At 39.1% G+C, this 17695-nt stretch overlaps 1 protein-coding gene across 7 annotated transcripts in view; it reads left to right on the forward strand.

Moving 5' to 3' along the window:
* MICU3 (mitochondrial calcium uptake family member 3) overlaps positions 1-17695 on the forward strand; it is a 105472-nt gene that overhangs the window by 58683 nt on the left and 29094 nt on the right. For 5 of the 7 annotated variants that reach the window (XR_003094715.1, XM_025207390.1, XM_025207394.1 and 2 more), the window contains 3 exons: positions 4762-4857; positions 11649-11749; positions 16067-16238. Coding sequence is in view for 6 of the 7 variants with exons in the window: in XM_025207390.1 (XP_025063175.1) it covers positions 4762-4857; positions 11649-11749; positions 16067-16238 (369 nt within the window). In the remaining variant the exon portion in view is untranslated. The remainder of the gene's footprint in view (positions 1-4761; positions 4858-11648; positions 11750-16066; positions 16239-17695) is intronic. The other 2 variants (XM_025207398.1, XM_025207405.1) reach the window with 1 other exon arrangement.

Consider the following 17695-nt stretch of genomic DNA (forward strand, 5'->3'; position numbering starts at 1 on the left):
CTCCCCTACATCCACACTGTCTGCTCCCTTACTACCTATCCCCCTACTGCCTGTCCCCCACTGCCTCCCCTGCCACCATCCCCCCACTTCCTGCCCATTATTGCTCCCCCATCATCTGCCCTACTATGTGCGCTGTCTGTCCCCTTCTGTCTGCCCTATTTTTGGCCTCTCTTCATCATGTTCCCCACACACACACACACACACACACACACACACACCTGCATTAGTAGAGGGTATGAATTTAAGATGATCCTCCAATAATTAGATTCTGTACATGGAAAATTAAAATAAATTTATACATTTCCTATACATAGAATCTAATTATGGGGGATCACCTTAAAGTCAGGGTAATTTTGGATTTGGGTAAGTATGGGAAATGATGAATAGATATGAGAAGGATGTGAGTAAGAAGATTCGTAGATGCTAGGGTCGAAAGGGACCTCAACAGATCGTCAAGTCCAACCACCTGCCTAGGCAAGAAAGAGTGGTCAAATGACCCCAGCCAGATGCCTATCCAGCCTTTGGTGCAATGGCCTTTTTATATCATTCTATTCTTACAATTTCTGTATATATCTGTCTTTCCCACACACAGAACTTACGTTAAATAGATCCCTTCTGTATCAGATGATATTCTGAGACTTCTCTAATAGTTGAAACACTATTAATGATCTAAAGTCCTGTGATGTATTTCCATTGACCTTACTAGGCTTCAGATTATGGCCTATGTCCAAATGAAGAAAACCATAGAGCTGTTACCCCATCTTCATATTCTAGATTTATTCCTCTTTTTAATTGTAAGAACATTATTTTTAAACTTCTGTCATTTCTATTTCTAGTAAATAATCTATTTATATATTTGCTTTTAGAAAGAGTCATTTCAGTAGAGATTTTAGAAATATTAAAAAAAAAACATTTGTGGGACAAATAATGAAATAAATTTAACTACTAGTGAACATGGACCTGAAATGTAAGCAGTGAATGGTTTTAAATTTCTACCACTGAAACCCAAAATCAAAGATGGTATTAAGCATTTTCATGACATCTGGGAAATGTGATGGTATTCAAGACCCTTAACACAGTTATAGATGACTTTAAGTAATTTGAATATTTCTTTCTTTTTATTGCATGGTTGTTATTTAGAGCCATGGTCCATACTGTGATGGTATAACAAAACTAGTACAGCATGCACTGCTTATGTCTTTTGACTAGTTGAATGCAAACTTATAATTGGTATGTTTGATGAAAGTAAGATGTCAGAAAATGAAATGGTAGTGTAAGAGTGATGTTGTAGCCATGGTGGTCCAGAATTATGCAAGAGGCAAGGATTTCTTAGGGATAACTTTTATTGGACCAACTATGTAGTTGGGATAAAGTTAGACAAGCTTTTGAATGTAAGACAAGGAAGAATGTCTTACTTTCAGAAGCTTGTCTAACTTTATTGCAACTACATAGTTGGTCCAATAAAAGTTATCCCTAAGAAATCCTTGCCTCACAAAAAATAAAATGCACACTTTTAAGGTATACTAACTTTTGCAGTGATTGATCAGTATTGTCAGCTAAAATAAATGCACCTCTGATAGGAAGAGAGGTAGTTAGGCATATTAGTAAGGCAGGAGGTAGTAAGGGTGACGCCTAACTGGTTCAGAGAGTCAGGTACTTTCGTAGATAACATCATTATAACATCTGACAAAGTAGGCTGTTGCCTGTACCAGTTATTCTGTAAGGGCTCCTATACATGTGCAGTGATGCTGTTCCAACACACTGTAATTACAGTACGTGAGAGCAGTTTTGATTAATCTGCAGGAAAATGGTAATTACTGTGCTCCAGCAGATATCAGCATCACGTATGTCAGTATTCCCGCGCTGAAAAATGGCAGCAGGGCGCTTTAAGCTAAAGCTCATTCGATGAGCTTTAGTTCAAAGCTCCCCACTGACATTTTTCAGCACAGGGATGCTGATACATGTGATGCTCTAAGCTCTTGTAATTAGCGTGGCTCTCAGAGCTGCACTAATTAAAGTGCCCCCCCACCTCCCAGAGCACATCTATAAACACCCTCAGGTGCTATTTCTAGTAAGATGCAATGCAACTAATAATTTTGACATACATTAAAATTGTACATGTGTTTGACTCGTATAGTAATAGCAAGAAAATGTACAAACTGTTCATATATACAAAATTGTAGAATATGGTTTTTATGGATAGATGCATGTAAAAGTTAAACAAAGGGTTTGAACGTGCCAGTGTAATCAGCTTTTACACATGTATAAGAAAGAAGCAGGTACACACCAGAATTCTTCACCAGTGCAACTTGTTTAAATGCAGTGTTGAATCACCTGAGGAAAATTGAGGAGTCAAACAATACCAGGGTAGGTATTATGTATGAATCAGTTTATACTGGGGTAACTGTTTAAGGCAAAAAGGCAAATGCTTCCTTCCTGCAACATAATGGTGAGGTGCAAGAATTGGAGCCTACTGGGTAGAGCTACCCTAGAATAATTGCTCATTTGACTCCACCAGATCTTGAGGTATGTAATCCACATCAGTGTATTAAAAAAATATAAAAATTACACTGGTGTAAATGTATCCTGTGTCCAGCCCCAAAGGCCTTAAATACCTTAACCTAATGAAGTAATCTACCCATCGGACTAATCTGCTGCTTCCATTTAGTAGTGAGTGAATCTATTATGGATGTTTTCTGGATACAGTATAACCTCATAAATCCTCAATCCTCGAAAATCCTGCACTTCTTAAAAATACACTAGCTCTGGAAGTAGCTGTGGCCAGTCCCGGAGCAGCAGGGTGGGGAGCTTGCATGCAGCAGCTGCCGCCACCATCCACCACCCTGCGCTGCCTCTCCCGTTTAAAAAATCCAGAATTTTCACATTTCCAGCAGGTGCTCAGTCCCAAGCATGCCAAATTTATGAAGTTATACTGTACTTTCCATGCTTTTCTCAGTGTTATGTGCTGGATGACCTGTGTAAAAATGACTTTGCTTATTACAGAGATTGTATGGTTTGTGTATAATAGATTTAGATTTTGATAGCATAGGTCAGGGTGGCCAACCTGTTGCGCACATGTCACAAGTGGCATGAGCAGAATCTGCACGTGCCACATGGAAGATCAGGGAAGCAATAAGCAGCACAGTGGCAGATTTGGCAGGAAGCAGAAAGCAGAATAGCAGATAGGGCTAGGGAAGGGAATCGGAGTGGCACCTGAGGAGGGTGTGGGGATTATTTGTGGTATATGCGCCAAAAAGGTTGGCCCCCACTAGCATAGATCAACAAAATGTGTAATGCTGTATATTTTGGGTCTTTTGTTAGCTAAAAATCTTATGCCACATAGCATGATTCCAGAAATTTGTTTTCTTGTACAAAATGTGTGTGGAATATTTTAAAAACTTGCATAAAAATAGGAGGTTAGACATAATTTGCTAAATATATAAGTTTAGACTCACAGTTTTGGTTTTTTTATAGAAAACAACATGATTTATTCTTGTTCTTTTTGTCGTATGTATATTTCTAAAATTGTACTTCTCAGAGATAATACACACTATACAAGGTTGGCATCTAAACTAACTTAAAGATTGTCCTGTATGTCATTACATGAAAAAATTACTATTTTTTGAAGCATATAATTGAAGATTATTTTGTTCAGGCAAAAGTTTTGTGAACTATAATGCCCAGAAATGCTTCATATATATTTTCTATATTCTTTTCTGTGTTTTTTCAATAGAGCAACACATTGGGTTGGTATTCAAACATTGTTATTGATTCTTTATAATTAAGAGAAAACATGTGTTTTCAGAGACACAGTATTTGTAATTTATGGCAATATAAATTATTTAATGTTTGACAATATATGATGACCAAAAATAACAAAAATAAGGATTTTTCCTACTTGTATTTGGAAGACTGAATTTATTCCCAATCTTTGTCTCTCATATCTATTCTGACAAGACCAGAGAGCCCTGAAATAATAGCAGCAGCTCTAACCAACTTAGAACCATTGTGGTTCTTTAAGGTCTTTAAGGTTACTTGTACTTGGTTAAAAAGGATAAAATGTATTTGTATGGGGCATTTATAGGTGGTGGCAAAGTGGGGAACAAAATGTTAGAGTTTCTCAGGCTTCCAGAAATCATTTTGAGCACTTAAATGACAAAAAGACACGGATGTATTCTTTGGGAAAAATTAACAGCTCTGTCTTTCAAGTAGAGCACATAATAAATTGCATCCCTGGACAGCCATAATCAAGTGTATAACCTAGAATTAAACATAGGACTTAATGGGTTTGACTGATATTTTTTTAACGCCACAAGGTGTAATTGATCTGTTAAGTTGTATGTAACTATTATATAGTGCCTTTGATGTGTATATTTGAAAAATAAGAAAACAAGCCTAATGTCACAAGAAACAGTTTAGGTATTAATACAGTTCCAAAAATAGCTTTAAAAATTCTAACTGTATTTTCATCAATATATCTTCACTTTCCTCAGCATTACTCTATCAAAACAATGTCTGGTGATCCTTCTTGCAAAGCCACATTGTGTCATAAGGAAATAGCTATCAATACCATTACTCATTTGAAACGCCTTTGGTTTATAAGCAGTGTGATATAATACTCTTCTTTGTACAGGAAAAAAACACAAGGATAAACTCCTGCTTTTGAAGATTAGTTAGAAAAGATTTTAAAGTGTGTAAGCTGTTGTTTTTTATGATTGCTTCTTGGTTTTCAAACAGTTGTACTTCTTGAAACTTCTACAGGTACTTAAAACAGAAGGAGAGGAACATGCCCCCAGAAGCTATTGGGATACACTGAGACGTAGCACAAGCCAAGCACTCTTTTCGGACCTTGCAGAGGTATAATATTGCCTCTATCTGGTCCATGAATAATTGCCATTTTATTTCCCTTTGTTATGTTTCGTCCAGTTTTATGGATCTTATTTCTTTCCTTTACTTCTTTTAGTAGTTTTTTTTTTAACCAGCATTTATTAAAAGTTGTCATCTAAATTAGTATTGCTCCATTCATTGTGCTTATTCAAAGTTGTAATATTTCTAATTAGGTAGCTTTTCCTTTAGTCAGCATTAGAAGATCAAGTCCTGTGTGCTACACCCTTCCTCTAAGATATTTTTCTATTATTAATAAATACATTCTTTCACAGTACATCAGACAGTTAGGAACTCTTTGGTCATTTGGGGCTTGATCCTGTGAAGTGAATAATAAGAACTGAGGGCACTTAACTCTTATCCAATTCCAGCCCTTAAACTTGTCTACTTACCATTTTAAAGCAAATCATCTTTTGAGAAGGTAATGTAGGTAGTTCTGTAGACTATGAGACAAAAACGTAAGACTGGAAGGGACTCATTGAGGCATCAAGTCTGTTTCCCTGATATATGCAACTGTGTCATAGGGTCATAGGAAAGTAGGGCTAGAAGGGACCTCACAAGATCATCTAGTCTAGCCCTTGCTCAAGGTAGGATCATCCCAAACTAAACCACCCCTTTGTTGCAGCTTGAAGCCATTGCTTCTAGTCCTGTCCCCTATGACCACAGAGAAAAACACAACTCCATCCTCTCTACACACTCCAAATCAGGAATTGGGGTGGTAAGGACACTCTAGCAATGCCCACCACCACTGCTCTCCGTCTCTCTCATGCTCTCAAAAGTTGGGCAGGGGTGTCTGAAGAGTAGCCTTACAGTCATACCACCAGATGCGGAGTGTCCAGAGTCAGAGCAGGTGTGGGTCTTATTTTCAAGTGCAACATCAGGAGTAATGTAGACCCTGTATAGGCATACTCTTAGTTTCCTCGCATCACATAAACCTTGATTCTCTCAAGTCATCCTAGTTGCCTTTCTCAGCATCTATTTGTTTGAGTTTATATTTCATGATTACGGGTGACCACAATTTCATACAGTGCTCCAGATGAGCATAATACTTCTCTATCTCTGTTAAAAAAATATATTCCATCTGAAACATCCTAGTCCTAATGAGTAGTTTATAATGTTTGTGTGTTCAGCTAGTACACCCAGATTCCTCTCTCTCTCTGTTATTTCCAATTGACAAATTCCTGGCTAAATTCTTAGCGTTAGTCCCTGAATGTAACAGGGCTTGTCTACACATGCCCCTACGGTGCCATTATTACTGTGCCGTCATTAAATACTTCCTTTTGGAAGTACTAAATGGTGGCACAGTAACCGCCTGTACTGCACCATGCCAGTGGCGCATGGTTATTTTTAGCCGCTGTGTTGCCATAGTAACACATTATAGAGAGGGAGTGAATTGCTTCGGTGATGTAGCTGTGGCATCACAGGTTGTGCCCAGTGATGCTACGGCGATGTAGCATCTCATGTAGATGTGCCAACAAGGATTTAAGATTAGTATTCTGTAGATGTATTTAATATAAACTCTTCCAAAGAAGCAGCAACTGGATACATTATTGGATGTGCATTGTATGGAGATATATAATAGCCTGCAGAAATTAGTTTATCAGTAGCTAAGTTCAACGTTCATAGTTTCGTAGAAGTTAGGGACTGGAAGGGACCTCAGGGATCATCAGGTCCAGCCCCCTTGCTCAAGGCAGGAAAAACTGCTGAGGTTATATGACCAGCGAGGTGTGTGTCCAGTTGTCTTTTGAAGATCCCCAGGGAAGGTGACTGTACCACCTCTGCGGGGAGTCTATTCCAGACTCTGGACACACAAACCATAAAGAAGTTTTTCCTAATTTCTAAACTGAAGCAGTCCTTTGTCATTTTAATTCTTCCATTAAAATGTGTATAAATCTCTGCGAACATGTAAATCGTTTTTTCCACTGGCTTTAGGAGGACAAATCAGATTTCTTTGTCGTTCCTCAGTATTTCTTATTTGTGGGTTTAATAACATTTTTCTAATTTTAAGCTTATCCTTATCTCTCTCAGATACTTGAACATCTGAATAATGCCAAGGGCATTTGGACATAAAGCTAGGTGACATTATAGTTTGTCTAATCTTGCAGCCTTTTCAGAAGGTCTTATTTAGGTTGAAAAGGGGAGTAAATGAGATTCAGCCTTCAGAGACCCCACAAAGTAGGTCTTTTCAGGAAGAAAAGAAGTTGGTATCTTTCACAGAAGAATGAGTAAGCTTTGAAATATTTTGCAGTACTCTTCTTCCATACCCAGTTGGTCACAGCGCCCTCTGGTCAGTGGATCTGAATGCTTCTGAGTCTGGTTAGAGGATAAATTATGAAATATTGATGGATGTTGGGAGTTACTGAAGTTGCTAGAACACTGACGAGAACTTTTAGCGTTTAGAATATAATGCTTTATAGTTTATGATAATTTCGTGCCAGATCTAAGCTCTCTGGAGTTCAATAGAAAGATTCCCATTAACTTCAATGGCTTTGCATCAAGCCAGTACTGTTTGTGCAAGGACTTGACACCGATTTACAAAGATGAATAGGTATAATTATCCTCCTTTAGGTTGGGGAAACTGAGGCAGAGTGATGAAAAGACTATCCATGGGCACACAAAGGCAGAGCTGGTAATACAGCTTCTGTTTCCTCTGTAGGACTAGTGCTTCAATTACATGTTGTCTGCTTTTATACTTGTATTTATATAAGAGATCTTAGCAGTAGTATAAAATATCTTTTAATACAGAGATGAATGAGCCTAACTTTCATTCTTATGAAAAGATTTTTAAATAAATTAGATCGAAATAGTGTTTGATATCCTATTACATGAACATAAATTGTGTTCTTTTGTTGCTTACTTTCATAAAAAAAATAATTTTACTTTGAACAATGAACAATAGAATCAAAGGGATAAAGTCTTTATTTTACTCTCACCCTTTGTAAGATTTAAGTTATATAATGCTGTTAAGTCATAGGGCACATTGGTATAGTTTTCAGTTGCTCAGAATTCTGTACAGAAGCAGATTTCAAATTTTTTTTAATAAATAGCCAGGCTGACCAAATGTAAATGATGGGGAAAAAACATTGGTTTTAGTTTTTTTTAACTCATCTTCTGGTTCTCATAGTTCTTTAGATTTATATAAATGCAACCTAAATCTAACAAGGTTGCAAAATGTTTTTACAAGATGAAAAGTTGTAGCTTAACATCTGATAGCTATACAGTGTATTTGAGGAGAAATTACTTGAATGTGCTTTATAGATTTCATTGTTTGAAACATACAGAAAATCAAGTTATCTGTATTTCTGTGTATTATGTCTTACTCTGGAGGACAACACAGAATTCAAAGACAACCGTCAGAGATTATTGTATCTGAAGTAATTTCAGGTTCATTTCAGGTATAGAGTTATTTTAGTTGAAGAAAATAAGCTATCCTTCTATGTATACATCATGTCACCTTTTTTTTTTTCCTGGAGAAGAATACAAGAATAAAGAGGAGGACAGAGTACATGAGATGTAATCTTGAAGTCCTGGAAGAATTTTATTAAACTGCAGAAAAGTCTCTCTTTTATTTCATTTGCTCTTAGATAATGAAAAGAAAGACTTATGTTGTTGGCTCCTCTACTTTCTTGGTTTATTCTTCAGTATTTTCTATTCAGTTGTTGATGTGTAACTTTTGATACATACTGAAAACATTGATTTTCACAATCAAACTTGTAAATGTGAAAAGGCATGGCTGTAGTCTATCAGGAAGAGTTTTGGACAGTGTGGACCTTAAATCTAAAACAGGTAGATTAAAATAACATACTGCACTGGCTTCAGTAGGATTTGTCTTCAGTAGTACAGTGGTTCATCTGCATAGTTTTCACTGAAGGCTTGAGGCTTAACATTTACAGCTTTTATTTCTTCACTGTAGAAGTACAGAATGCTAATAGCATAACATATGCTGAAGAAACATTATTTTTCTGTTGCACCTTGTTTCTTAATAAGCCAAGATTTAGATACCTTGGTAGCCTCACTGACAGTTTCATAGGTTAAGTCCTCTAAGGCCAGGTCCCCAGCTTTAGTAGAGCTCTATATATTTACACGCGCTGAGGAAGACATCTAAATCCCTGCTGCAGAAGATTTTGTAAACCTACTCTTGAATTTCACAAACTTGTCTTCCTTTTTTTCCTCTAACAAATCTGATTGACTGTGAGTATAGTAGATAGTCAAAAGTATTTGGATTCATAAATCTTTAGTTTGAGCATAGTTTGACCCCTTGCTGGTTTAAGATAAACCAGACACCCCCAGCATCCCAGCATGCTCTCTGAACTGGGTGGGGCTCTCTGCTCCACAGCAGGGCTGGCCCCTATCCTCTGCTCCCTGGCTGGAGCTCAGCACAGACTTGCAGGCACAGAGCATCTGCCTGGCTTCTCCATGCTATGCAGAGATTATTCTCCCCTCCCTTCTGCCTTACGCAGACACCTCCGCATTAACTAGCAGACCATACGCTGACTACAATCCATGCTGTGGGAGAGGACAGAGGCAGACAGGCTTTTTGGAGCTAATCAACAGGTCGCTTAATGTCCTTCCTTGGAAGAGCTGTTTAAGAAGAGCTCCATTAGTTAATGGAGAGAGGCTTTGGTTTCTTAATGAGTTGATAAACACTGAGTTAAGACAGATAAACATTCCCTGCTGGGCTGCTTAGAAGGGGTGGGTGGAATAATCAGAGTGTCCTGCCAGGGTCTGGCCATGCCCTGCTCTGCTCTTCCCTGTGGAAGCAGAGAGGGCTGTTCTAGCGCCCCCCAGCTTCTAGCCTGAGCCACTGCAGGCATGTGCCTGCATTTCTGGGATATCTGTCTGGGTTACAAACTGATTTAGCCAAACCAGATTAGACTAACCTGCAAAGATGTAAACAATTCAGGCTCAAACTTTTTGAATGTCTATCCCTAGCCTATGTAAACTGTTGCAATACTTAACTACTCTCATAGATAGAATATTCTTCTAAATAACTAACCTAAATCTTCTTTGTAGCAATTTACGGCAATTCTCTTGTCCTGTCCCCTGTGGAAGCAGAGAGCAATTGTTTTGATTATCATCCTTTTCGATAACAGCCTTATAGTATTAGAAGACTGTTCTCGAATTATCACTCAGTCTTCTCTTCTCCAGAATAAATAACCTCGCTCCTTTAAGCCTTCTCCTTTATATGCCATATTTTTTCAAGGCTTTTAATCATTTTTGTTGCTCTCCTCCAGATTATTTCCATTTTTCACATCTTTCTTGAAGTAATTTCACCATAATGCAAGGTGAGGGCTCTCAAAGGCTAAAGGAAGTGGAAAAAACACTTGGCATGACTTGCATGCAACCCTTTCTGTTAGTACATCCCAGTATACTGTTTGGACCTAACCCCCAGGTCCTTTGCATAAGGTTATTTTGAACCCTAAACTTGTCATCTAAAATATGTGCTACCCCATCATCTAGAAAGATACTAAGAGTCAATCCCATACTCTACGTAATTTAATGAAGATTTTGAACAGTACTTGGCCCAGAACAAACCCATGGGAAATCCCACATATTATTGCTTCCAACATTGAGCCACTGGCAATAATTCTTTGGTGCAATTATTCAGCCAGTTATGTACCCACAATAAACTCCTGTGTGAAGTACCACTAATGTTAAAAGGACTGCAACCATGTGGAACACCGTGAAGTTATGTGGCCTTATTTATTTACCCATTTGTATAGCTTTTAAAACTCTTTTTGTTAGAACTAAAGTGTCTTCATAAACAAGATAAAATGAGTATACCCATGTTCATAGGTAAACTGCAACAAATACTAATTCAGTAAAAATGTGCAATGATACATAACCCTCATTAGAATATAGTGATTATCTGTGGTTAATTCATGTCTTTTCATTTCATGGCTTGAGTTGCCAGAACTAGTTATGTATGCTGCTTTCTCATTCATAGGATTCACAAGGTGACACATCTGTTTCATGAGGTACCTTTTATCAAATATGTCCTTTGTATATTATAAGGTCTCTATCTGCTACTGAGATCACAGACTACGGGACAACTTGTAAGAATGTACTTCATTTATGGTCATTAGGAGCAGAAGTTTGAGACTAAATAACATAGTTATATTCATGGCAATTCTTTATAATCATATGACTTTCTAAATATATTCAGAAAAAGTAAGATCAAACATTCAGTCACCTATTGCAAAAAGCCTATTTTGCTAAAAGCAAAAACAGAAAAAGAAAATTTACTTGGATGTTCCAAATACTTATAGAAATAAGCCAAGTCTAACATTAGAAATGGTTTGAAAATATGTACAATCGCTATGTTTTATTTACATGTAATTCCAAAACTGCATGTAATTCTTGGATGTGCATGCATGTATATGCAGTTTTCTCATGATCCAACCTTAATTTCTAATATGTTTTTCCTTTCACACTTTAAGTTTTTTCACACTTTTCCATATTATATATTCCATTAACATGTCATGGGGGTTTTTTGTGGGGGAAGGGTTAAATGTTTTATACTTAATGTAGTTAAGTGAATGTTGTTTTATGGAACATGTATGAAAACTAAAATGTACTGTTTCAATACTAAACGTACATTTATAACTTGATAAACATTGAATAGATAAATTCATTTCATAGTATCTATTGTGTGATAGCATTTAGAAAAAAAGAAAGATATCTGTAAAATGCTTTCTTGGATTATGTGTTTGTAATTGATACAGTTAGTCTTAATTAATAATTTTCCTTTTCTAACGTTTAAGCGTGCAGATGACATCACAAGTTTACTGTCCGATACTACGTTGCTTGTACACTTTTTTGGCAAGAAAGGAAAAGCTGAACTAAACTTTGAAGATTTTTATAGGTGAGCTTCAATTTTATAATTTCTGTAAAAAATGGTCATTACAGTTATCCCCTAACATAGAATCATAGGGTTAAAAAGGATCTCAAGGATCATCTTATTCTACCTCCTACATAAATGCAGGAATTCTATTCCTAAATCATCCCCATCCAACCTCTTCTTGAAAGCTTCCAATAAAGGAGATTATACAACTTTCCTGGGCAGTTATTTCATCATCGAATTTTTCCAAAAGTAAGAAGTTTTTTCCTGATATCCAATATCCTGATATCTGCTTTGCCACTATTTAAAGCCATTGCTTCAGGTCCTACCGGGGCAGATTCAAGGGGCGTGCAGTGGCTTGGTCGCATCCGCTTTTGGATTGGACCACACCGTGGGAGCCTCCAGGGACTTTTTAAAGTTCCTAAATCAGATGAAAATACTCTCTCCCTTCCCCTTCCTGCTCAAAAAATCCCTACCCCTGCCTCCTGTGCCCACCCCTCCTCCTCCTCCACCGCCTGCCTTTCCCTGCTGTCCTGAGGGCAGAGAAGTACCAGAGCCTTTCCTGCCTGTTGCTCAGGGGCTGCGCTCAGCTGGGAATGGCGACAAGGGCAGCAGACGTGGATGAGAGTTCCCCTTCCCTATGCTCTGACTAGGTAGGGTGGGGGGAACTCCCCAGTCACCGTGTTGCGACTGTCCCCTCTTCAGCTGAGCCCAGCCCCATCTCAGCCCTGCTGTCTCTGCAACTTCCCTGCCCCCAGCTCCAGAGAATGAAGGGGGTGGGTGAAGACAGGAACGGGCTGCCTCTGAGCAGGAAGGGGAAGGAAAGGGGTATTTTCATCTGCTTTAGGATGACTTAAACTCCCCAGAGGCTCCTACAGTATGGTTTTCCTGCACAGGTGGGACAGAAGAGGCTGGGAGCAGGGGGTGCCATCCACCCCTGCAGTGTTTGTTGCTGCTCCCGCAGCCCGCTTTGGGAGATTCTGAACCTGGCCCTGTGTCCTACCCTCTACAGCAAGGAAAAAAGGTTATTCTTTCTTCTTTATGTAGCCTTTCAGATATTTCAAGACTGCTATCATCTCTCTCCCTTAATTGCCTTTTCTGCAAACTAAATGCACCTAGTTTCTCTTAACGTTTCATCCAATGGCTTGCCTTCCCAACCTCTTTATCTGGTCCAGTTAGATCCTTTAACTACATATAGCATATACATTTTTTTTACTTCCTCTTTAAATGCATCTGCTTTTCAGTTCATCACAGACTCTTTTGTGGAGAAAAGGGGCTTTCTCTTTTCTGCTGAAAAACTTGAAAACAAGGTGAAAGAAACTTTCATTAAAATATACACCATTCAAAATTTGCATTGTGTTTTTGTGTTCTTTGTAACAGAGGCAAAAAGACATTTCACTATAATTTTATCAGATGTGCAAGGTAATTTAGTGCTCATTACAGTAGGATCAGATCATTTGTATTTGGGTGGTTCACAACCCACTTAATTTGCTGAATAGGGACAAGCTACTAGGCTGTTGGCTGGGGTTCTTACTTCAAAGGATGCTGCTTGCCTACTAAGCTGGGGTTTGTTAGTGGTCCCAGGCAACTCATCAGAGAAGCAACACCCTTTGAAATAGAAACCATAGCAAACACCCAAAGCACTGCAGCAGACTCACAGGACTGCTTCCTGCTGCTCTGTATGCCCCTGATTAAACGTTCACCATGGGGTTAGGAACTGAACCCTGTGAAGAATGTGTAAACACAAACTCGACAGGTAGTATTCTTGCCTTACATTGGAACTAAGCTAATGCCCTACCATGAAGTCATGGCATGCTATGCTACTGAAAGGGTGTACTGTGCTGCAGGAGGTGCTGTGCTTGTTCATCCTCCTTTTGGTTGTCCTGTTTCCTGGATGTGATGGTGCATTCTTGATACTACCACCATTTCTGACTGTGAGCACTTTGGGGAGAGGCAGTGTCTTCATATATGCCTATGTTGCTAAGATTTTTTAGTTATTTCTATTTAAAAGTAAATAGAAATATTTGCCAAAAAATGTTACGCATAGTATTGGCTATTATGAATAGAGATGAAAACTCAGTGGCAGCCATTAGCAAATGCTAACTTTCTAACTATGGCAGTTGAAGGAATATAGTTGTGACATTGGAAAGTGAACCATTCATAAAACCAAAAACAGTCATGTTTCTTCTTGAATAAAAAATTAAAAATTTGTCTTCTGCTTCTTCACTTGTACCACCAGTGTTTACTTTTTCTCTAGTTATCCCTTACCTACTTACGAATTTTGATGTGACCAAAAGTATGCAGTCTCCTCTGCATCTCTCTTCTTGAAGCTGAGCTACTGCACCTTGCATTCACTGGATGAAATAGATAGTGAGGAAGTTTCTGTTCCTTTGGGAGCAAGACTCTAGGCTAGACCCAGAACCCACTGTATTTCAGATAGCAGCCTCCTTATTGATCACATAACCTTTAGCTAGTTCTCTTATGGTTGCACATATCTCCCTTTCTTGGCTGCCCAGGAGCCCAGCCTAACCTGTGCTGGGATGAAGCAGATGATAAATTCAAACCTTTTCTGGTGAGAGAGGCCTAGAACCTGGGCCTTCCTGTATGAGTGCCCTATCACTAGCTAGCTGGCTAAAAGATAGGAGGGGTGTGTTCCTCCGGCGTTTATCACAGGTGTTTGCCTTGCTACAGCTTATGCTTGCCCAAATACATGCATACCTGCCTGGCCTGAGTGTAGCTCACTGGGAATGCTCAGTAGTTATGTGGATACTTGTACATTTGCATTGTACATGGAATAAGATTGCAAATTATACATAAATTTAAAAAATGGTAGTTTTGCACCTGGTTGAGTGCCATGTGTGTATGTACCTAATTAGGATTCTGCCTTAAGAGTGTAGGTCATACTCCCAGTATGTAGACTCTATCCTGGGAAGCAGTGACTCTGAAAAGGACTTTTGGATCATGGGGAAATCAACTCCAAGTGTAACACTCTAGTGGTTCAAGTTAGGTCGGTGTCCACTGGCATCCCAGGCTCCTTTGCAGTCTCCCACTAGTCCCCCCTTGCCTGGAGGCATGCTAGCACTCGCTGTACACTCAACTGATCCAGCCGAGCACCCAAAGACCTGACACAGAGCCCAGGAGAACACCTGTGCTCAGGTGCAGCCCCATGGAACCCAACCAGACTGCCAGGTATGGATGAGTATGCCTCTTCCCACACAGGAAGGCAAAGCCCAGGGATGTAGGTGCCCAAGTGCCAGGGCTCATGCATGGGAAAACAGATGCCTCCCTTCCCCACTCCCACTGGTTGCCTGTGGCTGACATGAGATGACACAGTAGGGGATTGGGGGCATGATCACCTGTGCTCAGCAGCGAGTCAAGGGTGGCCTGGGTGCTTGGCTGCTCTCAACAGTCTCCATCAGCTGAGGGAGCCCATGAGGCATGCTGGGAGGTATGTAGGAGTGCCCCCCAACCTGCTGGCCTCAGCCAAAGCAGGCAGCCTTTGTGCCCCTCCATCTCCCTCCCTCCCCCCACCAAAAGGCAAACGTGTTCTGTTCACCACGAATCTAACTTGTGACGCTTACAGAAAACTGTCACTTGGACCAATTCGACCTCAGGCTTTTTTACTGTCTGTGCCTAAATCCTGGCCACAGAGGCTATTGCAATTTTTGGATGCATGATCAGGGACCCATCAAATAGGACTAGGGAGGTTTCTGTTATTTCTGTATTTGGTATTGATGCAATTGCTTCTAGCCCCAGTCTGTCCAGTGTATCCACTTCTGTTGTCTGCAATTCATGAAGAATGTTGACAATTTGACGAGAGTTTAGAGAAGAGCCATAAGAATGACTGAAGGATTGGGAAGCATGCCTCGTAGAGACTACAGTTCAACCTATTTAAATTATCAAAGAGTTGATCTGATCACAGTTTGTAAGTACTTACATTGGGAATAAAGCTGTTATAATCTGCTCTTTGGACTAGCAGATAAATGAAAAACAGTATTCAGCTGGATAAGTTCTAGGCTGGATGTTGAAACTAATCAACATTCAAACCGGACAACATTCAAAATAAAGGACAGTTTTTTGACAGTAAAAGGATTAAACATTGAAATCCCTTGTCAAGAGCTGTGATGTATTTGTCATCACTTTTATTCTTTAAATCAAAACTTGATGCTTTTCTAAAAGATATGATATAGCTCAGAAGAAGAAAATTCAGGGAACTCAGTTGTTTATTTTTTTAAAGGAAATTGAACTGTGGTCCTTCCTGGCTTTGTGTAAATCTTTGGGTGAAAGGAATGGTAGAAGTGTGAAGTATTATTTCCTGTTCAATATTTGTTTGTACTTTAGGTTTATGGATAACCTACAAACTGAAGTTCTAGAAATAGAATTCCTTACCTACTCAAATGGGATGAACACTATCAGTGAGGAAGACTTTGCTCGTATTCTTTTGAGATATACAAATGTGGAAAATACATCAAGCTACTTGGAAAATGTGCGCTGCAGGATCCCTGAAGAAAAGGTAGTTACTTGGTCACTACAGCTGCATAAAACCCAAAAGTCCCAGAAGTGAAACGCTGGGGCGCGTCTAGATGAGCACGGCTATGTGGTATGTGACACTGCAAACACATGTGGAGCACCACATGCCACACAGTCAGGTATTCTCTAGGCTGCAAGTGAACAGTGCCCATGAATGCGCTGCACTGCTTTTTTTTTCTGCAGGTCATGCATGGGCAACATGTGCCACTAAAAAGCGGAGCTGGGGGACACAGCAGCCCCCAGGACCCCAGATAAGGCTGCTGGGCTCCAGCCTCCCCTACTGCCCCAGGGTAACTTGCCACACACCAAAGTGCACGTGGTATGGGCATTCCCTGGGGACAAGTAGCTGCTGCGCAAGGTGCGCCACTCCTACTTGTTTGCAGGGCATTAAACACCCGCGCTCATCTGGACACGGCCCTGGTGTCCTGTAAGTCAGTTTCCCATTGATATCAGTGGTATCTGGATTACAGACAAAGTATCTTAGATCATTTACTTTGCATTTTCTGTTTTACAAAATCCATACTAAATAACATGTATATTGGGTTAAATAACAAGGAACATGTTGAATTCTCGAATAATTTTTCAGATTGCAATGGCTATGGCTTTATACTAGGTTAAACTTTTATACTAAACAACAAAAAATGTAAATGCTCTAAAGAAATTAAATCATTCTAGGCTTTTCAACTCTAAGGAAAACACCTTCTACTTTTACCTCTTCACTACCACCTAAATAATATCTCTTTAAAAACTAGCCTGACACCTTAATAGTGGATCATTTATAGCTAGTCTTTGATGAGTGAATGGTTCTTATCAATGGTTAAAGAGATATTTTCAGAGTCTGGGTAGTAAAGAATGGCAAAGAACATTAAGTAGCTAATCCTCCATTTGTTTAGCAACAAATGTGTTGTCAGTAGTGTATCTAAGCAACAGAAGACTCTAGTGGTAGCTGAATGCATGGATGCAAATCAATAGGGATGTTGTTACAAGTGGGTCTTCAACCACTGGATGTTTTGGATATATTTTGTCTATTTGTGTTTATAGAAGGATCAGGTTAATCTGCTCTAGAAATACTTGCAAACAGTTTGACCTTGTTTAAAATGGTCATGTATTTTGACAGTGTTGACAGTTTAACTTACGGACGTGAAAACAGTTCCACAGGTAAATATACTGCCTAGCAATTACCTTAAACTGTTAGACTGAAAAATTATACATAAATAAGAACCACTGCAATACTATAAAATAGCAGACTTTGGTTTAAAACAAAATACCTGAATGGAAAGCTGGAGTTACAAAGACAACAAATGACCTAAGAAAGCATTTAACAAATGACTGTTATTGAATTGAATTTAAAATTGCAATTGCTCTGGACTTGAAGGGTCACAATTCTTACCCAGTTGCATAGGTAATAAGGTTACTCACCTGATGCTCCTACTTCCTCTC

The sequence above is a fragment of the Alligator sinensis genome, unplaced genomic scaffold, assembly GCF_000455745.1.
Source record: "Alligator sinensis unplaced genomic scaffold, ASM45574v1 scaffold528_1, whole genome shotgun sequence".
NCBI classification, from domain to species: Eukaryota; Metazoa; Chordata; order Crocodylia; family Alligatoridae; genus Alligator; species Alligator sinensis.